The 22535-nt window shown below is 46.5% G+C and overlaps 1 protein-coding gene across 10 annotated transcripts in view; it reads left to right on the forward strand.

Annotated features, from left to right (window-relative positions):
- B4GALNT1 (beta-1,4-N-acetyl-galactosaminyltransferase 1) overlaps window positions 1–22535 on the forward strand; it is a 702884-nt gene that overhangs the window by 649705 nt on the left and 30644 nt on the right. For all 10 annotated transcript variants that reach the window (XM_078688946.1, XM_078688955.1, XM_078688950.1 and 7 more), the window contains 2 exons: window positions 4163–4303; window positions 21102–21339. In XM_078688946.1, the coding sequence (XP_078545072.1) occupies window positions 4163–4303; window positions 21102–21339 (379 nt within the window). The remainder of the gene's footprint in view (window positions 1–4162; window positions 4304–21101; window positions 21340–22535) is intronic.

A 22535-nucleotide genomic window follows, 5' to 3' on the forward strand; every position in this document is an offset into this window, starting at 1 on the left:
GTTATCCCCTGAGGCTTGTATTGCGCTCAGTCCAAAGCATATTATGTTCATTAAAGGATATGTGCGAGCTTCTGTTGTCCTTGAGGTAGGTGGTTGTCCCTCGAGGTAGAATGGATGCAACTAGTGTGTTAAGTCTTAAATGTGGCCTAGTTCTTGCTGCAGCAACGTGCTTGGCTTCCACTGTGTTCGTGTCTTTGCAAAAAACTCTAGTCCTTGAGGTAGATCGTTGTTGTTTAGAGGTAGAGTGGTAGGAGTTAATAATTTCAGTCCACCTTGGCTCCCTCAGTTTCGGCGTGGCTTGTTGATGCTCTCCGTTTTCCAGCTCCAGCGTTCTTGGCTTCCATGTCCTCCAGCGGTGGGCCCTGGAGGTATCTTCTTAGGTCGTTGGGATCCTCGAAGATTTGGGTTCTCATTTTGTCAGTGACTCTGTTTCGCTGGACCCCCGAAGCTGAAGTTGACATTGTCTTTCCGCATACTTTCTCTTAGTGCCAGGAATCCTTTCCTGATTTCAACTGTTTGCCTTGAGAAGTCTTGCGTTATTATTACTTTGTGTCCTTTCCATCTTAGGTTCGGGTTTTTCCTGGCTACTGCAAAGATAGCTTCTGTTTTGTTTGTTCTCAGTGGTCTGCATATGATCGGTCTTGGACCACGGTCTTGAGGAAGTTTCGTTGCAGGCACTCTGTATGCTTTGTCCACCTCAAATTGTCTGTCGAATTTGATGCCTGTTAATAGTGGTAGCAGTTCTATCAAATTTGTGCAAGAACCGGGCTTGTCTTCTTCTCCTTGTGGGATCCCAAGTATCCTGATGTTCCCCCTTCTGCTGCGGTCCTCTTGTTCCGCTAGCTGCTTCTGGATGGCAGATGAGGTCTTTGCTATGAAGTGCAGGCGTTTATTTGATTGAGCGTTATCATCTTTAATGTTGCTAATGCGTTCTGCCGCTGCCTCAATCCTGCAGTTCGTTTTATGTTGATCTGCCCTTATGGCTGCCAGCTCCAGTTGCATGTTGTCCAATGTTTGTTTTGTTGACTTGCCCAGATCGTTGCCATCGTTGATTCTTTTGAGGATCATGTCCAGGGTTATTTCGTTTTTTTGTTGTTTTAGCGGCGATTCAGGGGTTTCTTTCCTGTACTTCTTGATGTCGTTGGTTATTTTGCTGTCATGACCAGCCATTGCAGCGAAATCTCTTCTGACCTGATAGCTTACTAGTCTCCCGTCTTTCTGTTGGGCGCTAACAGGGTTTGATGTAGCCTTGTTTTGGGTTGGTTCACCACTGACTGTGTCTTGGCTATACAGTCTGAACCAGCTGGGCCCTCTGATGGTTCTTGTTCTGGTCTTTGCCCCTGCCAGATCTTCTGTTGTTGTGTCCCTTTGGCCGTTCTGGCTGTCTGTGGTTTATACTGCGCTGCCCTTCGCGGGCTACGAACCGCTCTACTTGCCAGCGCGATCTGGTGGTGGATTGGGTAGGATTGCACTGCTGGGTGGATGTAGCGTGGTTTGGCCGCGCGCAGCACACCTCGTGACTGTTGGGTGGTTCTGGTTTGCCTGGATGTTGCGCAGTTGGGCCCTGCAGGGCTGTTTGACGCTCTGTGTGCTCGGCTGTGCCCACTGCGTTTGTTTGGCTGCTGTGTAGGCGCATGCAACTATTTCCCTTGTGTCAGGTTTGTTGTGTCAGGCTGGATGGTGGGCTGTCTCGCTTCGCGTCCGTGATGCCCTTGTTGACGCTTTGTAGTGCTGCTCCTCCCTTCTGTTCGCGTTGGCTGGGCCTGCAGTCAGAGTTCAGGGTGGCGGCTCCCTCGTTCTGTTTCCGCTTTCGTTTCTATCGTAGTCTTGCATTTGCTCTGCTGTAGTATTCCCCGTTTTTTACAGGTATGCCCCGTTTTCTTCTTCCTCCTGTGGTAGCACCTCTACCCTTCTTGTGTGTGCGAGTATTCAGATGGCGGCCCCCAGGTGTGTTTACGCTTTTGGTCCTATTTCGGTTCACCGTGTCACTGGCCCTGATTCTGCCGCCGTGCTGCGTTCCTCAGCGTACTTGGATGCCAAGATGGCGGCCCCCCGTGTGGTGAGGCAATCTGGGTTCCAATATGGCGGGCCCTTGAGCGCGCTTACGTTTTCCCCTCTTTCGTATTGCGGAGCTCGCTTGGCTGATTGCAGATTTCCCGCTGTTTGTAGGTTCTCCCAGCGCGTGTTCTTTCTCCTCTTCTCTCCTCGTGTGCGCGCCCTTCTCGGCTACTTGGATGGTCGGATGTTAAGATGGCGGCCCCCAGGTGTGGTTTTGCTTTGCTCCAGTTCAGAGTTCCCTTATTTCCTGGTCCTGCCGCTACCTTTGCGCTTGCGTTCCACAGTAGATCTACTTGGCATGAATGGTCGTCATCGAAGTCGTGGTTTGCCCCGTGTTCTTTCTCCTCGTGTTCCAGCACCTCTCCACTACTTTGGCTGTAAGGATGTTAAGATGGCGGCCCCCATGTGGGGTTTCGCTTTTGCTCCGGTTTCGATTCTCTGTACTTCTGGTCCCGCCGCTGCCGCTGCGCTTGTGTTTCTCAAATGGGCTTACTTGGCTAGAATAGACACAACCAAGGTCTTGGTAGTAGTCCGCACTCTGAGGTGGCAGCCTTGGGGACCGGACCAGGTCGAGACGATCGATTGCTTTTCTGTTCCGTTCCGCTCCTTCTCTGATTTTAGGGTGCCATCTTGCCTCTTCCTCTCCCGATCTTCCTATGGGGTGGATGTTGACCCACAGCACCTTCCGTCTGTCACCGGCGGCTTTTATTCCTTGCTCTTATTGTAGCCCTGGTATTCCGATGTCCTTTGCTGGTTTTCTGTTACCGGACTGAGCTAGTTTCGCAGTGTATTTTGCTAATTTGAGCCTCAGGGTTATGGAGGTAACGGACCTAGCCGCCCGTCCTCATTGCCGTCCAAGCCACGCCCCCAAACCTCCTCATTGCCGTCCAAGCCACGCCTCCAAACCGAGCAATGTATTTCTGATGTGGAGGATGGTATGCTGGAAAATATGAAAAACTCCTGAACATAGAGAGGTTCAGAACCTGATTAAGTCTAAAAATGTAAAATTGCAGGTCAGGTCCAGACGCAACAAACTTTGCATCCTTGGTGTGCTGCAGACCATATGGAGAAGACATATTTACATCTTTGGAGCTGACAAGCTCTTCCGTCTGTTGGTGATAGAGCGCACACAGGGTCGTACTGAGACAGGAAGCTGGCCCCTATTACTGCATCTGCTTTAGGAAAGCACCTCTTTAACTCTGCTTTAGGAGGGTAGTAGCTCGCACTATCGCTCTCTGTGCTAGAGTAAGGAGGGGCCCAATGATGAAGCATGCCACCTAAAGGTGGGTGAGGGCCTTTTGTCATTTAAAAAGGAATGTCAGTGCATCCTTAACTCTCTTTGTATGATGCCCCACTTACTTTGCATGCAACGGGTGGCCTGTAATAAGAAAAAAGAACAGAACCATATATCGCCCACATATTATAGAGACTAAATATCACCAATGTGGCAATAATAAGTCAATATTCATAACATACATTATGATGATGATTATCATTGATATTAATGTTATCATTGGCTTTATTATTAATAGCATTATTATTATCGTTGTTTGACATTATTACAATTAAATTAATAAAAAGAATATCGGAGTAAGATTTGGTGTAAGAATAGATGGACTACTTCCGGTAGAGAACACAAGTACCAATTCTACCGAAGGAATAACTAATTTGGCTTTGATACAGCACAGATCTAAAGACGTAGGTAAAGGAAAAACCCATGATGCTCTGGCCGCTGGAGTTAAAGGGCTGCTTAGCTACTACTGATCAACTACAAACAGAATAATACAGGTATCCAGGGCACATATTGATAAAATATGTTTCAGCAGAGTCCAATTACATGGAACATAAATGGGAAGTAAGTGGCTTCTGCAATTAAGCAGGGGACCCCGCTGACCTCACATAGTGATCTTCCCCAGATGAATGAAGGTTGGAAAGGTTTGGAAAGAACATACTCCTGGTGAAAGTGCCAAGAGACTTTGTACTTTTCTGCTGACTTAGCTGGGTCCACATATGCATCTATATACCTTGAGCCTGCGACACACTGATAGGAGGATATCTGTTCATTACTATTCTAAATATCCTGTTTTCTTTCTCCAACTTATAGGGGTGGTTTGCTGGCCGAAACCTGGCAATTTCTCAAGTCACCACTAAATACGTCTTATGGGTGGACGATGACTTTATCTTCTGCCCCCGAACCAAGGTGGAGAAGTTAGTGGACATCCTGGAGAAAACCTCACTAGACCTGGTGAGTTAGACTTCATCGATGATCATCGTGGAGTTGAAGAATTGGTCAGACTTGCAGAAGTCTCTTCATTCCTCTTCACTATACATTGAACATGTAGCACTTATGATACGATGTAAACAAACATAATACACAGATTATATTATTTAAAGTACCTACACGTATTTATAGATTCTTTTTTTGATTTTCTGGAACACCAGTAAGTCTTTTTTGTAGGAAAAATTGTAGTTTGTTGATCTCTGTCGATGGGCCTGCTGGCCCCGAGAACTTACACAAAAAATATTTGATATACTAAGGAGCTTCTCAATTAAAAGAATCTTTACATCCTGCACCCTGTTTTTTTTAGTATAAATGAGAGATGACTGTGGAGGATGCAGGTAGCGTGAAGATAGACTCACTCTTGGCGTGAGCATGTAGTTGCTGCCATGTCCTGCTCTGGTGTTGTTAAATTGAATTTTCCTGTTTAGCATAATTTGTAACGTTCTTTTTTTATTGCCAGACTGCATTTTTCGCTATTAAAGAGCAACGTAGAGAATTTGGACTTTTCAACAAGGTAGAATGACTGTTTGCTTTATTGGCAGATAATTCTAATCTTGTTGAAAAAAAAATCAGCAATATGCCTAGGATCAAACTTTTTGGAACGCTGCTACATAATAAATACATGGAGTAATTGAAAGATTTAAGGAATAATTTACAATCAGTGTACACCATTTTGTAAACCTTGACAGAAGAGAAAACTGAGTAGGTAATCTTAACATGTAACCTTGTGACTTCCTAATTTTCTGGGCGGAGAACCTTCAAAACTTTGGCCCCAAGAGGTTTCTCAGACTTAATTGATATGGTTCCAAGTCTTTTCTCATCTAAATGTTATTCCCCCATTTAAAAGTACATTTGCTGAAACTCATTATTGCGGGGTGCAGAATGTAAATACCAATGTGTGGACATCCCCACATGTGCCAAGGTTCTCTAAATATTGTCTGAAGAGTGAAATAATTGCAATACCTAACCTCCATCTTGAGGACTGAAAATGTTGTACTTTATTTTCAGGGACATTCTCAAGCATTCACTTATATATACATATTAGAGAATGTTAATTCCTTTAACTACAACATTTGAGAAATAGTCCCCACCCAATCTTACTGCCCAAGCTACTCCCTAGCATAGAAGAGCTATTGGGTGAAGAGTCCCAAGAGGTCACATCATGTCAGCAGCTTCCTGGGACGTCTTTGTCTTTCTTAATCTTTTACAAGAGAAATCATTTCAGTCTTTACATACGGGAAGCATGGCATGGATTTTATGCGGAGCGCTTCGAGGACGCTTTGATGAAGGGAGCGCCGGGGATGCTGGCACAAAGAACATCAAATAGAAGATAATGTATTAAATGTATTTCTGAATTCCAGTGTGTTGTAGTCTTACTCTACTGATTGCACTCCCTCTATAGTGTCTCTCTGCCTACATGCTCAACATGTGATGAGGTCATGCAGAATGTTGGAGTGGGTTAGAATGAGAGGAGTGTCAGTTGGATCTGGATGGCTGAGCAGCCAAGAGGCTGCTCCTGGTGGGGCAATCATTTAGACAATTACTGAGATATTTACTGGACTTACCATCTTCCTGTACTTGTGAATAAATATACTTAATGGACTACTAGACCCTGACTACGCATCATCTTTGATTACAATACTGGCGACGAGATAAAAAGGACTACGCGTGGCTAAAGGCTGAAGGATTACCCTACAACTATGGGCTAGTACATATGGAACTAAAGAAGCACAAGCAAAGAAGAAGCTGAAACTGAAGAAACATTAGAAAAAGAAGAAACGCACGAAAGAGAAGCAGACTGGCTGTCCACATGCCCCACCAGTGACCAAAGATCGGTCGGCCCCAACGTGGATGTGCCAGTGCTTGTTGTTCTTGGGTGAGTGTTGTTTTTCCACAAACGTATGATTTAGCTCCTTGAAAGTACTGGACTGTGGTGACTGTTTCCCCAACATGTTAAGTCAGCCTGCAAACCCTGATATTGATAAAGTGAAGAATGGTGATCTTTAAGCTGACTAGTATAAAAGCAACGTCGTTTTTTTTGTGAGAAAGACTTAAAATACATATGTTTACCCTTTTGGAAATAACACGCAGCAGTTTAAAAGTAGCGCATGAGGAGTACCTTTCCAGGTGTACCAACACATACAGGGCGATATAGCTGTAAAGAGACTTTAGCGCGTTCTGGCTTAAATGACTTTCTTTTTAACTTACAAAATCGAGCCAACAAGAGTACAGCATGCAGCGCTGTGGGAGGAGGCGTTTTTGTATACCACAGTTTCAAATTACCCGTTTTGAATCTGTTCAACAACGCGCTTATAGGCTTTAAGAGACTTTTACTTTTAAAATAGAGCCAGCGTTTTGCAATGCTAGCAGACTCACCGTTTTGACGGTTGGCCTCAGGAGCTCCTTCCACTTCGCCTACCTGATTTGCTTTGATGACGTCGTGGGAATCCTCCGGGGTATTGGTGGAAGTCTCCTTTGACCCCTGTGACAACGTCTGGTTCAGCGTCCATGCGAGGTCTATTTTCTGTAGAAAATGACGACAAACGACGCTGTGGCGGCCATTTTGGGACATTGGGATAAATCCCTTTATTACATTGAGTTTCACGACGTTTCACCTCCAAATTTGACTAACAGATACATCGCAGGCAAGTGATGTTTACTCTTGCCAACATCTTATTTACCTGAAGGCTAACTTTATTATAGTTGTGGCAAACCTAGTATTACAAACGCTATTCTGGATTTACATGCGCTAAAGAAGATTTCATGGTGATTCCACGCTCAACCATGAGGGGAACTCTCGCATTGATGGTGCTGTTTGTGGCGCAATTATCAACTTACCTGCTACATTTGGATTTTGGATGAATGAATATTTGAATTAGACTTCCATGGATTTGACTTTCTGTTTTGCTGACTGGACTTTCGGGTGAGGTATCGCTCATCTTCATTGGACTGGACTTTCGGGTGAGGTATCGCTCATCTTAGACTACGGTGACCACGTTTATTGTTTTAGTTTGTTATGTTCTATTTACTTGTGATTTTAACATCTGGATAGGGACATGTTACAGTTGTATGTTTGTTATGAAGTTGGCAGAAGTGTTGTGTTTTCGTGGAAGACGTCGCGAATCTTCCCGTATTCACAACATTCCTTGTTTTAGACAGCTCACTAGAGCATGAGACATTCTTATTTTGCTGGTCATTTGTAGTTTGTCTTTTTGTTTCCTGGAGTAGTAGATGTTAAATGTATGTGCTGTTTCTTTTGACTCTGGTGGAGTGTCCCTCATCCAGTTGTACGTCTGTGTCACAGGTTTATAAGTTTTCCTTTCCTTATTTTAGCTTGTCGTGGGTCTTTAGTATCCACATTTTGTTTTCCTTGGGTTCAGTTTCCCTAAATCTGTTTGCTCTAGGTCTAAAGAAACCTATCTGATGTTTGCCATGGGAATGGCGTTTTCCATTATTTTGTCTGTTTGCTCTAGGTCTAAAGAAACCTATCAGATGTTTGCCATGGGCATGGCGATTTTCATCAATTTGTTTTCCTTTGAGTGTTGTAATTCCCAAAACTTTGACTAACTTGGGATTGTTTCTTTTCCCTTATTTTGTTGTCCTTCGGGTCAAGGAGTGCCCAGGGTGAGTTGCCTTTGGGCTGAGTTAGCTCGCTGTGTGTTTGTTTGGGTTGTTGTTTTTCATTTGCAGTTGGCATGGCATGTTTGCTTTGCTTTATTTCATGCATCTTTCTTTCCTCTCTTTTGTTGTTCCGCTACACTATTTTGTTCCACTATACTATTACCTTACGTTTGACTGTTATTCCTTCTTTTGCTTCACGTGTGTCCAACAGCTTCACACTCTCTCTCTTTGTTTTCCATTATTATAATGAGGGAGATGTGTTGTAGTCTTACTCTACTGATTGCACTCCCTCTATAGTGTCTCTCTGCCTACATGCTCAACATGTGATGAGGTCATGCAGAATGTTGGAGTGGGTTAGAATGAGAGGAGTGTCAGTTGGATCTGGATGGCTGAGCAGCCAAGAGGCTGCTCCTGGTGGGGCAATCATTTAGACAATTACTGAGATATTTACTGGACTTACCATCTTCCTGTACTTGTGAATAAATATACTTAATGGACTACTAGACCCTGACTACGCATCATCTTTGATTACAATACAGTGGATGATTGGTATGTCGGATATGCTGACAGAAAATGACCTAACTCCGCATTTTAGGTCTTGTTGATTCTTGACAGACGAGCACAGTATTGGCAGCCACTGTTTGAGTACTGCTTTGCCGAGGGAGGGAATGTTCTACTAATCAGTTGCGCCCTGAAGTGATGAATGACACTTGTACCGCCGACATTTTTTAATAGACAAGAAAGCACATAACTTACTAATGTTTTTATTGTTTAGTTTCGAAAACTTTATAGGATGAAATGATTTCAAATTCCATTTCATACATATCCGCAATTTTTAACGGTTCATGCACAGTCAGCTTTGTTGAGGTCCTTATGCTATAGAAACGAGTTATATTTGTAACACGGGTGGCCTCTAGCGACCAGTTGGTGAACATGCTGGGAAACTGAAAAACATTATCTCCTCACTGCCTCGATCTACGATTTCTAGAATACGGTGGAATCCCATGTCATGTCACTCATGAGATCAGATAATCACATCGCTGGCAAAAAAAAATACATTGAACCCAACATTCTTTCTTCCTTCTGGGTGGTCCCTCAGTGAACTACTCAGAAACTTTCTTAACCAGATTCTTCTGTGCTTCAGTCGTAGTTGAATAAAGGGAATGGGAGTTCTCCTTGACAAGCAGGTATGGTGGAGCCTCCCCATTGTGGCCTGAGGTCTGGCAGAACTTAGGGCCACATCTATCAACCTATTGTGCATTCGCAGATGATGCAATATAGCGTTTCAAGATGTTTGAAAGGCTTTGGCAGTGCATTTTAGGTAATTACAATTTTTTGTGACTACCTACACTTGAAACTACAAATAGGGAATCACAATTTGCGATTCTCTAAACACATGTACCAAGCATTTTCTAAATGCAAATTGTGCATTCTGGAAATGCTATTACCATCGACTCCAACTCAATGGTAACCATGTGCCAAATTTGAAAAAATGCATTTTTTAAAGTGCCATGTAGCGCGCACATGTCTGTGCGCTTTACATGTGCACATTTTTTTGGGGGGGGCCTTAGGCACCTAGGCACCCTTGGTTTTGTATTACTTAATTTGGGATTACTAAATAGTTAATCTCAAATTAAGTTCTGCAAAACTATTTGCATCTATGAGCCTTTATGTAAAAAATGTAAATTGATACTTCTATAGCGCACTACTCACCCGCAAGGGTCTCAAGGCGCTTGTACGAATACCGCTGTGGAACCCATCCTGGCTTTCCCTGTGAGGTGTCCACTCCTGGGCACCCCCAAGGTGGAGGCCAGGCATCCTTAGCGTTGTGGGGGCCGTTGTGGAGATTAAGCAAGCTATTGCCCAGAGTTGCAGAGTGGGACTCCATGATTGGAATAGGCACCGAGGCGAGAATTATCAGGTCCGTGGAATTTTCTTGAGCCCAAGACCCGCCGAGGCGGGGAATTGAACCCTGGTCCCGGGCTAGACCTCTGCATCAGGGTCTGCCGCTCTAACCATTGAGCCACACTTCTCCACTAGGAATGAATGGAGTAGCATAACCTAATATCGATAACCTAATTCCAATCGCGACTCTGTAGGAATCGCTATTAGGTAATCGCTATGTTTTTACAAACCGTTTTGCATTCTTAAATAGCAATTACCTAAAATTCGCTATTTAGGGAATGTAAAATGGATTTTTGATACAGGTGGCCCTAAATAACCCCTTTGTACATTAGTAATAGCAATTACCAAATAGCAATTTGCAAAACAATCGCTATTTGGAAAACGCTATTACTATTCTTTGTACATCTGACTCTAAGGGGACGTGTAACAAATCTATTTTGCATTGCATTTTGCATGCTTCAACTTTTGCTACAGGGGGCCGATATTTGAGCACTGATGCAAAACTGGTGCCTGTGATAAATCCGGCCCCCACAAGCACAAAACCGGCCCATGCCCCTCCAACCCACCAAGAAAATGTCTAGTGCCAGCCATGCTCAGTCTGGCCCTGCTTTTACCCATGGTATAAAGGACCTGCGTTAGGGGGTGCGTTTCAGGTTCTCGATCAGTACCACCCCACATGCACTCCTACATCCTCATAAGACGCCTGGGTGCCAGAAATTACCTTGCCTGATGACCGGTCTGCTCAGCCATGAGGTCAAAGGGGATCAGGGCCCTATTGTGGAAATATATCCCCAATGTACCCACAACACTGGTTCCCAAAGTGCCGGTCCCTTCCTACCCATGCTGGTTCGAAATGAACCGATGACGCCCAGTGGGATCCCTGGAGTGTATAATCACAATCCCGCCGCAACCTTCAGCTCTCTATGGTGGCAGTCATACGTCACTTGAAGGAGGGCATTTGAAGACATTGGCAGTGCTGAGCCCGGCAGGCACAGTTCTCGCATCAGCCTCAATTCCCCTGCTCTGACCCTGAGCACATCTCTGATAGATGGCGACAAGCCTGCCAACAGGTTGGCCACTGGAGCTGTGCTGCGAGGCAGTAGTGTTCAAACACAGGAGCTTCCTGTCCTCCACGCACCGTTGGCAGTTGTAGTTTGGGCAGTGCTACTCAACTTCTCCCTTTATTCCACACAAGGCCTCCCAACATTGTATTTAGTGTCATAAATGTGCTTCAAGGGACAATGATTGGTAAATTAGTGAAGTAAAAGAGTCTCGAAAGCGTAACCATTTTAGAGAGGGCAACCTCGGTCCTGCACCGTCAAGGGGAGAGAGCACCAGACAGTAATTTGTGGTCATAAGGAGGAGATCACCCTCTTGAGATTGCCATACAGGATATCCTGAGTTGTATGATGCATATTTATACCCAAACAACTTGTTCACCAATTGTTATGGGATGCGGAAGGCAGTCTGAGCGTAGTGGAAAAAGACAGGTTTTATGCCAATTCACTCGCAGGCCCCATGAGGTCTTAAAGTCCACCAGTATACGCAGGATACCTCCAATGCCACCACGGATATCCCTGATGTACACAATGACATCATCCGCATACAGAGAGATGGCATGTGTGACAACGGCGACTGGTATGCCTTAGTCTTGCCCAGTCTGCTGAAGCCACTGTGCAGGAGGCTCCACCGCCAGGGCAAAGAGTGGTGGGGAGAGTGGGCAACCCTGGTGTGAGCCTCTGCCCACCAGTAGTAGGGCAGAGATACGACGGCCAATCCATATCCTTAGTAAGTATCTTATTATCGCTTCCTATCAAAGATAGCAGTCTTTAAGAAGATACCTCTAGGGATTCCCGACCTGGCTTCAGGAGTAAAACTAGAAGCACCTCACGCATAGATTACCCCATATTGAGGGCATTAGTATAAACCTTTAGGAGTTTGGGGGCCAATAGTGCTTCATGCATTTTATAAAAAGTCACAAATACTAGATTGTCGCCGCACTGGGTTGTACAGGGTCCAAAAATTAGCACAGAAAGCAACGTGTATTGCCCCCTGAGGGGTGGTGACCATTGTCGAGGAAAGGCAGATGGCAGGTATTGACTCCATATCCATTGCGCTCTATAAAAGCCATACCAAAAGGCGACCTGGTTTGTTTCCCTCCTCATGTCTCCTCGCCTGATACGCCGTGTAATCTAGACACAGGAAGGAACCGGGAATGACGGTCCCTTGCTTCAATCAGTTGTTACCGGCCAGATCCCCTGCCATTGCAGCCTTTTCAAGTCCTCCTATGGAGAAGACTACCTGATTGAGTTTTCCACCAATCTCTACCCTTGCCCCGATGATTGCATGTATCAGTGGCCTGCACCACTGTCTTGAGAGCTTCCCACTCTGTCACATGGTAGTACACTTTTTCAAGTTATTTCATGAAAGACAGGGTCCTTCAGGGCCGGAGGTTGTAAGTGCCAGGTGGGCACAAATTTATGACGTTGCAATGCAAACAATTACAATGCATGCTTTTACAATGCAGTTTTAACATAGCATGATTTTACAACGCATGCCATTACAACGCATTTTTTTAAACCACCATTGCAACTCATTACATTACAAGGCATACCATTACAACGCATAATGCTTTTAGGGCAACAGTAGGGTAAGTGTTGGATAGTGTAGGGGTAAAAATGACTATACCCAGTCCAGTGAGGGTAACAGTAGGGTAAGTGTTGGATAGTGTTGGGGTAAAAATTACTATTCCCACCCCAGTGAGTGCAACAGTAGGGAAAGTGTTGGATAGTGTAGTGGTAAAAATTGCTATTCGCTGTACCCCAAAACCAATACTTGCCCTAAAACAAAAAATCTCCATTACTTACCTTATAATGCATTGTAATGCAATGCGTTGTAATGGTATGCTTTGTAATGGCAATAATAATATTAATTATTATTTTTTTTATAATATATATATTAATAATAATAAAACAATAGTGATATGTGCTGTAATGGCATGCGATTTAAAGGCAGTAGCGGTGTAATGACTGCATTGTAAAGGTAGTGCGTTGTAGTGACTGTGTTGTAGTGGGTGTTTCCCAGTGGGCACAAGCAGTGTAGGCTCCCTCTACACAGTGTGCAGCAGATGCGGACTATGGTCAGAGAGGGTCTTCCCCAAGTACTCCGCCACCATAACCCAGAGTTGAAGGGTACCATGAGAGAAGAAGTGATCAAGTTGGACATGTAACTTATGGGGTGGGGAGTAGTAGGAATATTACCAGACATCTGGGTACAGCGCCCTCCAGCAATCAATTAAGGACCATTGCATCAGCCACTGTGACAAATAGGATGCAGCACGCACAGTGGGAGTTGCGGGTGTGATCTATTGAACTCAGAACTCAGGATTCAATATGCAATAAACCCCCCCCCCTCCCAGTATCCAAAGTAGATGAGCCCATCTGATCAAAAAGGATGACACATGGGGCCGGGAAGTGCGCCTGCTCAGTATTTGGTAAGTAAACAGTCCCCAGAAGAACCTCAGAGCCCTCCAGCCGGCCCTCCACAAAGACATAATGGCCTTCCGGGTTCACCTCAACTGCTACACGCTGAAAGGGTACCAAAAAGTCACACCCATATTAGCGTCCCCTCGCATAGTCCGAATACTGTACTGTAGCAAGTCCCCTCCAACGTCTCTGAAGTTTTAGTTCCTCTCCCTTTGCCACATGGGTTCTTGTAAGAAAGCGATATGGGCCCCCTGCATTTTAATGTATTGATAGATGGACTGATGCTTCTTGGCTGTGCCCATATCCCAGATATTCCAGGTTAAAAATGACAACCCCTACATTCTGTAGGCACTTCCAGCCTGGCTTGTGAAGGACTGGTAAAGCTGACTGATTGCACCCTGGCTGTGCAATACCCATTATATAAAACTCAAGATCACCAACAAAATAGAAAAAACAACTCCCAACCCCAGGGCGGCAGGGTAACATCTGACTGCCCAAACAGTGAACTGTAAGTCTTCTGGGCCCTTCACAAATGTGACAGAGTGGTTCATGTGAACAGCAACGTGGGGGTCATGGCTTAGTAGTCCAACAGTAAAGCCGAAGTAAGCAACCAGGCCAAAAGGAGGAGAACCGGAGGTTAATAGCTTGTAAGGACAATCGTCACATCTAAGCAGGCATAGGGGTGCCCGATCGCGGTAGAGTAACAGAGCCTCAGTACAAAGATTGGTTGATGCAGTTAGGCCTGCAGGAGCTGCGAAACAGGGGTGAGGGGGAAGAAGAAGTTGCTACTCTCAGTCTCCATCAGTCAATGTCATCAGCCATTTGCGGTGTAACTCTGGCAGGGAAACATGAGGTGACACTAGACCGTGAAGAGTGTGATTCGCAACCTGACAAAACCACTCCTGAGGCAACCCTGAGAGGAGACTGGTCAGAAACTCCAGCCACAGCCACCAGTGCCTCCATCCACTCCTTCTGTGCCTCCGTCGGGGTCGGGGTGTCGGCAGTCGGCACGGTATGTCTCCACAGCTTGGGTCTCTTGCATTTAACGCAGGACGATATGAGGGCGAATCCCCAGCAGCGGGCTCCGATCCTGACAGCACTTACTGCCTCTGCTCCACTCAATCCCATTTGTCTGCTGGCTCAGTGAAAAAGTAGGTTTTGTGGTGCGCAACCACTTTAAGCTTTGCAGGGAATAGCAATGAATATGTGAGGCCTGCTTCATACAGTTTCAGCTTCACCTTCAAAAAGGAAGCCTACTGGCGCTGTACCAACAGCTTATAGTCCAGGAAAAGAAGAAATTATTGCATTCTTAAAGGCAAGATGACTGGACTATCTAGCAGCTCCGAGTATCAGTCCTTGTCTCTAAAGGTCAGGAGCTGTGCCACCACTGTCTGCGGTGGGGAACCTTGGCTGAGGGCGCAGCACAGGCACCCGATGGGATAGCTCCAATGCAAAGTAGGGAGATAACTCCGCGAGAGTCACAGCGGCAGAGAGCCCAGTCTCAAAGAAAGTAGTGGGGTTTGTTCCTTCCGTCCCCTCCAGGAGGCCAACAATGCTGAGGTTATTACGCCTCGATCTCCCCACCGCATACTTTACTCTGCCCTTCAGAAGGTGGACTGTGCGAGTAAGCTCTGCAACTTAGCTGGCAATTTCCTCAGTTGCTAACAAGTTGGCTTGTATGGACGACCGACTCCTGGAGACTCTGTCTGAAAGTTCACATGGTCCTCCCTGAAGATGTCCAGTTCCACCGCTACTGCATCCACTGAGGCTGCTCCTGGTGTCAGAGATGGCAGCAAGGATCTTGTCCAGCTTTGCTTCCATCGGGTCAGGCATCGCAGGGGCTGATGGGAAACCACCTCTCCTGCAGGAGGGGGTTTACGGCTCATGATGCGAGGGTGCCCTGGAGGCACCACCAACAGGGTGGCTCCTCTCGCCTACGACACCCCATTCAGCAGGCACATTTTCACAACATGGCGTAGTTGGACGTTAGAGTCACAGCAGCCTTGGAGGTCAAGGACACCCGTGCCCTAGGCCAGTTCCACTAAGCATATTCCAGTGTCCGTGTTATCTTCATTACTGTATGGGGGCTTTGGGCCCCACTACATTACATTGGCGACGAGCGGGTTGGATCCGCGGGGGCTACCGCCTTGAGAGTTGGAAACAGGGGGAAAGGTGTGCCCATGTCGAGGGCTCTCCTACCAACATGATGCAGAACGGGGGCGAATCAGATGGTGCCCGCCTGCGCAGGACTCTGCAACAGTCTACTGCGGTGAATCAGTGCCTGCACCAAGAGGAATGTCCCCGGACTCGAGGAGGCACATGCAGGAAAAGTATGCGGTCTGTCGCAACCCCAGAAAAGCTGGTGCAGAGCAGGTGAAGCACCAGTTGTCTTGCTTCGCCTTTCAGATAATACAGCTCCCACACAGTGACTCAACACTCGGCGAGGTTGGAGACATTAACACAAAGCAAATAACATCTTTAGAAAAGGGTTTTATTTTACAAAATGCAAAGACTCTCTCTCTTTTAGAATAAGGCTTGGGGTTTTATTTTATACAATGCACTGTAACAGAAAGGCTTTCCCAGATGCCAAATACAGAATATTCAAATAAACATAGAGATATATATGTTGATATGCATGCAATAATAACATACTTGGTTAATGCAGCAGTTAAATGCATGAATAATACCATGAATAAACAAGCAGCCAATAATATGAGATAACACTGAAGAAAAATAATATGCTGGATGGATCAGAAAGATATATATACACTAGATACATTAAATGATTACTTTGGATGTACACCTCAACTCACTCACACATCACAAAGAAAACACCTCAAATGATCAAAGCCACTGGCCAAACATCACAATGGCAATAATCAAAACTCAACGCTTAACTTGGTGCAAACACTGCATCTTAGCCCACTCCTCACCGGGGGATTAACAGACGTGGTTAAGAGCCTCAGCAGGCAGAGTTCCATTCCGAAGTAGACGCGTCCGTCACCCTTCGGATTCCAAAATCCCAGTTTCTAAGTCAACAACCCTCAGATTTATAATCTCCAAACACACTAGAAGGTTTGAGAGAAACCTTCCCCCCGTGAGCCAAAGGAATCTTACCAGAACTGGCCAGCTTCAAAGCAAGCATTCCAATGGCAGGAAGGAGCGCTCACGTTCCCTCTCCAATCTGACATGTTCCAGCCTTTATCTTGACGAAGCTCACGAAAGCCTTCCAGGGTACATTAAACAATGTCTCACAAAACAATCCTTGAACGTGATTAACCCAAGCAACTTGCAAACATTGCTGTGTGCGCAGATAAAGCTCAAGCCAGGCAGAGTCAGAATTCAGGATGACATGAGTCTATGTCAAAGCCAATAGTAAGAACTTCAAAATACTTCCATTGTACAATACAATGCACATTTGTGCACAACTGCTCATAACACTGCATTTTGAAACCAAAAAATACATTCCACACGGCTCTCTCGCTCTCTCATGCTTTCAAATGCACATCCCACACGTTCTGTGCATGGCAAGGCTGTCCTAATCCGTGACAGCTCCCACTGAAAGACTGCAATATTACAAGAAAGAAACTTTTGAGAGAAACCGGCATATGCAGTATGTTGTACATTCAGGCTAGGATAAAATAACACACCAAAGTCAATTAAAATAACGGTAGTCAAAGGTCATCACAGGGTGTCACACCACAAGAGTGCCTCTGTAGCACTACATCAGCCTGCCCTGTGGGCATAAGGTGAGCCCTGGTGGGGAAGTAGGTGCAGCGAGCGGTGGTGTTCCCCCCTATGCAAGAAGGGGTGGAGTGCCAGGTCTGATATAAGAACCCTGAACATGAAGATGACTGGGAGCCCACCTGTCATCTGAAGTACCAGCTGTAGAGGAGGACAGCCGGATTGAGGATGGGTGGCTGCAGAAGAAGAGGGAGCGGTGTTTGTCAGCAGCATTGCGGCGGAGGGCCTGAAGAAATTAGGCTGCTCCCGGCCTGAAGAGGGAACATCTGTCAGCACCCCTGACCGATGTCTGGGCCCGTAGAGTATCGACACCAAGCACTAAAATTTCACCAATAGTGGCAGCCCGTATTGTGAGAGAGGCTGCTGCTGAGGAGTGAGAACAATGGAGGTGCGAGGGCGCAGCTGTCGGCGGCACTGTGAGTGGGCGGTGAGCAGTGCAGATAAAAATATGCAAATGAGGGTATGTGTGGACAGACACTGGCATGGCCGCCCTCATGTCGGTGAGCCCCATGCAAGAGAACCGAGCTGTGGACCGACGGAGGACGTCCCGTGATGTGACCTTGCAGCCGGTAGCTGGTTTTTCTCTGCAGGTGAGAGACCCCCACGTGGCTTAAAAAGGAGAGATTGCCAGAGCCGAAGGGACAGTGGCAGCGCCAGAGAGAGGCTGGTTGCTCTGGGACAAAAAATAAATAAATGCTGCAATGGCCCCTGTATTGGAGATAGCAACGCAGCCTACCTGAATGGCAGGGAGAGCTCGTCCTGCTGCACGAGCGTGTGTAGCTCTCAGCGCCTGCAGATAAGAGGGTTGTACCCAAGATGGAATGGACAATTGCCGTGGAGGGTGAAGGATGGCTGAGGCACCACCTGGCGGCACTGGAGAGACACCAAAATCTGCATTGTTAAAGTGGCAGCAATGAGGAGGAAGGTAAATAGGACCCAGCTATGGTGGACCATAAATGGTGCTGCAGTGCCACCTAATGGCCATAGGTGGTTACTATCAAAGATAAAATCCTGTGAGGGAAATCATGCAGCGCGAAGAAGAGGTGGCCCTGAAAAAACAAAATGATGGTCAGCACCAAGGGGGTATGAGCTGAGAAAAAGACTGAACAGAGGATGCAACATACCCCTAGTGGACTACCAAGTGTTGGGAACAGGACCAACTGGAAGTGACGGCCAAGACAAGAACCGGCCACTTGACCCATGTGGGCTGCAGAGTGGAAATGAGGATGGACGGTATTCCTTAGTAGCCGGAGGACCCCAAAGTAGCTTGAGCCTCTCCATGCCAAGATAGCTGCCATGAGGACAAGGAAAACGAGTGCACAGAAAAGACCAGGGAGGTTGTAATGCCATGTGCATGTGCAAGAGAAGTCACTGGCTGGCAGAAACAATGTCAGAGAAGCTGGTTGTCCGGTATGGAGCCCAGGAGTGAGTGACCGGCTAGGAAGAGGGCCCGTGATGTCACACAGCGTGACAGATCTGGTGAAGTCGCCCGAGTGGAGGCTGCAGAGAGAGAGCCACATCGGCGTGGCATTGAGGCACCAGAAATGCGTCCTCAGGAGAAGAGACCGGCAAGAGGTCAAAGAGGAGACATACGGGAGGTCAGAGAAGATGACCTGCCAGAGGTCAGAAGATAACCTACAAGAGGATGACCTGGGAGAGGTCAGAAAGAGATGACCTGCCAGAGGTCAGAGAAGATGACCTGCCAGAGGTCTGACAAGATTGACCTGAAGTCAAAGTTTGAAGGCCTAGGAGAGGTCATGAATGGAGGAAGGTCACTACGACAGGCCTGCTCACCGGGTGAAGAGAATGCGTTGTCCTAGGGGTAGGACATTGCCAGGGAGACCCGTGTGAAGCGCACGTCACATGGAGAGGCCTGGGCAGAGAAGATGAGTACGACAAGATGGGACCAGACTGCGTCGCGAAGTGAAAGAACAAGGAAAAGGAAATTGTGTGGCATGAGGCCACTGCAGAAGAAGTTCAAAGAAGAAGAGAAAATAGAAAGAGAGGAGTGTGTGATCAGACACTTGGCACACCGCAAGATACAGAAGGCATCTGAGTGCAAGAACATCAGGAGTGAAGCACAGTACCTAGGTAACATTGGTGGCACTATGAGAGGCTAGCTGTCCAGAAGTCTTGGGTAACACCAAGCAAACTTGGTGACTGTAAATGTGAGCAACCTGGACCATTTGTGACATCCACCTTTGGGGTCGCACCAGAGACTGGATTGTGAGACTGCTCGGACATCCTGAGTGGCCTCGGACGTGGGGTCTAGAAGATGATCTGACCACTCCACACCAGACCGTGGTGATCCAGGGCAAAGGCCAAAGGGACGGCCGGTGAGAGAGGGTTCCACCCCGAGAGATGAGTCTACAGCAGCTCCCCCGCAGGTGCCAGGAAGACGAAGATCTAGTGTAGTAATCTGGGTCTTCTAAAGGCCATCCCATCAATGCCAATGCACCATAGTGTAGGTGGCAGGAGTACTGCTATCTGGAACCAACTACCCTCTAGGTGGAGTGAGGGACTTGAAGGTGGGACTCGTAACTCTTCTTCCACGAACCTAGAGGTTGTCCTGGAGTGACATGGCGAAGTACACCCAGCCCAGTGGGAGTCTGGTGAAGATACCCTCCGGGACATCCCTTGAGAGGGGAACACCCAGGTGAGGTGCAAGCTAGTGAGAGAAGGATGTCTGTAACTATTCCAGTACTCAGCAGCTGGAAGCACTGTTGCCTTGGCAATGATTTAACAACAACAACAATGTCATCCGTCATCGGAGGCTTAATGTTCGTGGAGCCAGGACGTAGTTTGTGAAAATGTAACATCTGCCAGATTTAAGATCACTCCACCTGCACCGTCACGGAGAACTGTATATATAGAGACTTTGGATGTCAACTTCCACGCCTTGAGTCCAGGGAGAACTGGATCCGCAGTTCACCCTTGAATTCTGCCAAGTAGAACTGTGATGCTGGCTGCAGTTGTACCATCCTCTTGTTCTGTAGGCAGCTGAATAGACTCAGTGGAAGTTTTCTCTTATTGTTTTATTCGTTCCCACAGGTTGGACTTGTTCCAGCTTGAATAACGCTTGGGAGGGATGTAATGACCTGCTGGTCACTGGTCTAGTGTTTGCTGTGCCAGCCACTCCCCGAGTGCTGGCTTACACCCCACACCCATCTAACACAGGCGTCATAGGACATGTGACCCTGGCAATCAAAGGGGCCGGGTGCACGTGCCCTAGGCCAGTTACACTAAGCATATTCCAGTGTCTGTTTTATCTTTATTACTGTATGGGGGCCTAGGGCCCCACTACATTACAGGTATGATGAAATTATGAAGCAAATTATAGCCTCTTCTTCTTCTAAACTACCATAAAACAGAGGCACCGATCATCATTTTCCCGTACTCAAATGTAGTAATCCCCCTCCATGGTAGGCAAACCAGATTCTAACCATAAGGGCTGCAGACAGTCCAAAATGCATCCAGTGGACGATCACAGGGGTGTGCGATAATGCAAAGCTTCTTTCTCCATACCCTTTAAAGCTCTTTTTTGAAACTACACAATCTTGCTAAAATGTTCAAAGTTTGCTATATGTTTTTAAAAACGAACAGCAGAGGCTTTTTCGTTGAAAGTATGTTAGTTGAAGAAAAATGCAAAAATAAATACAGCCAGGCGTGATTAGCTTGTTGATCTGTATTTCAACCTAAATCTAACCATGAAGAATTTAATCAGCTTATTTTACCATGATAGATAACTGGTCACTTGTTATATGACTTTAGGAATGTCGTTAATGTTAGTATTCCTTTTGAACGAAATTATTTCCTGATCTTTATTCCTTTGCTTTTTTCTTTTCCTTGATTAATAAGAGCAAAAAGTACTTGCAATTTTTTTTAAATGCCTGTCTCAAAGCTTTCGTCATTTTGTGAGCGAGCGTGTGATGCTTTGAAATTGCAGTGCCTTTGAGGGCTCACTTACATTCTTTTTCTCGACCGGTTCTCCCTCCTCTGAACTGCAGGTTGGCGGTGCTGTACGAGAGATCACAGGCTACTCCACAACATATCGTCAACAAATCAGCATCCAGTCCGGCGGCGAGCACGGGGACTGCCTGCGCACGCGCCGTGGCTTCCACCACAAGATTGAGGGATTTCCGCACTGTGTGGTCACTGATGGTGTGGTGAACTTTTTCCTTGCCCGGACTGAGAAAATACTGCAGGTTGGATTCGACCCTCGTCTTAGTCGTGTGGCGCACTTAGGTAAGCACTGTCAAGATAGTCCATCCTGTCTTTTGTAAATTTATTTAGTTTAGCTCGTATTGAGTTTTTTATTTGAACTTGTTGTTTTGAGAACAAAAATATATAGTTCATACTTACTGTAAACGTGAGTGCCACTTTGCTCCCACCATTGATGGCCCTGGACTTCGTGGTTTACTTAGAGCCACTGGTGTATCTGGTGGAGGAGCTGGAGTCTGCTTGCGTCAATATGTGGATAATACGCAGTGAGAAGTACCGACAGGTGCCATCATCTGTTAAAAGTAGTCCGTTGTTGAGGAGATTTCTTCAGAGCATCACAGTGCAGGTGGATACCCATTGTTTGAAGCTTCACCATTTTCCTGCTTAGCTCCCCTGATTCCGCTTAGAGCTGCACTTCTCTATGAAAGCTTACATTAACCAGGTGTTAAAGGTGATTTATTGCCACCCCTTCCCACCCTTAACCAAAGTACACATCTTTACAAGTATAAGCTTTCCTTTTACCTTGACTCCATACAGACAGGCCATTCTTGTTGGTGTGCTTCAAATTCATCTCTTGTCTCTGAAGGCAGTCCTTGCATGCCAGGATAGTTGTTGGTGCCATGAAATTTGGACATATAACTTTAGTAATGAAGCATCTGCATCCAGGGGCCTAACGTAGATGCATGAGGCTCCAGAGGGGTTCAATCTTCACAGAAGCACGTGGCAGTCCCTTTACATCTATGAGGCGGCCAATCAAAATAACACGTTAGAGGCCGCTCATCAATCTTTGAAAAAGTCATTATAATTTTGCATTGTGCCAGGATATTAATTTGCTTTTTCCTGTAGATAAAGTTGCCTGATTGAAAATGAGGCCATGCAAACTTAGGGGCTCATTAGGATGGCGGGCGGACTTTGTCCGCCTGGCATCCTGTCGGAATTCGGGACCGCCCACCATAAGGGTGGGGGTCCCGTGGGGGGTATTAGGATGTGCCCGCCACAGTGCCGGGCACATCCTGCATTTTTAGCATTGTGACGGGCGGTGCTCTCTGCACCGCCCGCCACGATGCTAAAAATGCATTGATGCATTTGCATAAACAAAGCGGAAGGCACCGCGCGGTGCCTGCCGCTTTGTTAATGCAAATGAAGGGGGGTACCACAGGTACCCCCCCATGTGCACCCCCACCTCTCCTTCACTCTGAAGACCGCATGCCTTTCCGTGG

This window comes from Lissotriton helveticus, chromosome 1_1, assembly GCF_964261635.1.
Source record: "Lissotriton helveticus chromosome 1_1, aLisHel1.1, whole genome shotgun sequence".
Lineage (NCBI taxonomy): Eukaryota > Metazoa > Chordata > Amphibia > Caudata > Salamandridae > Lissotriton > Lissotriton helveticus.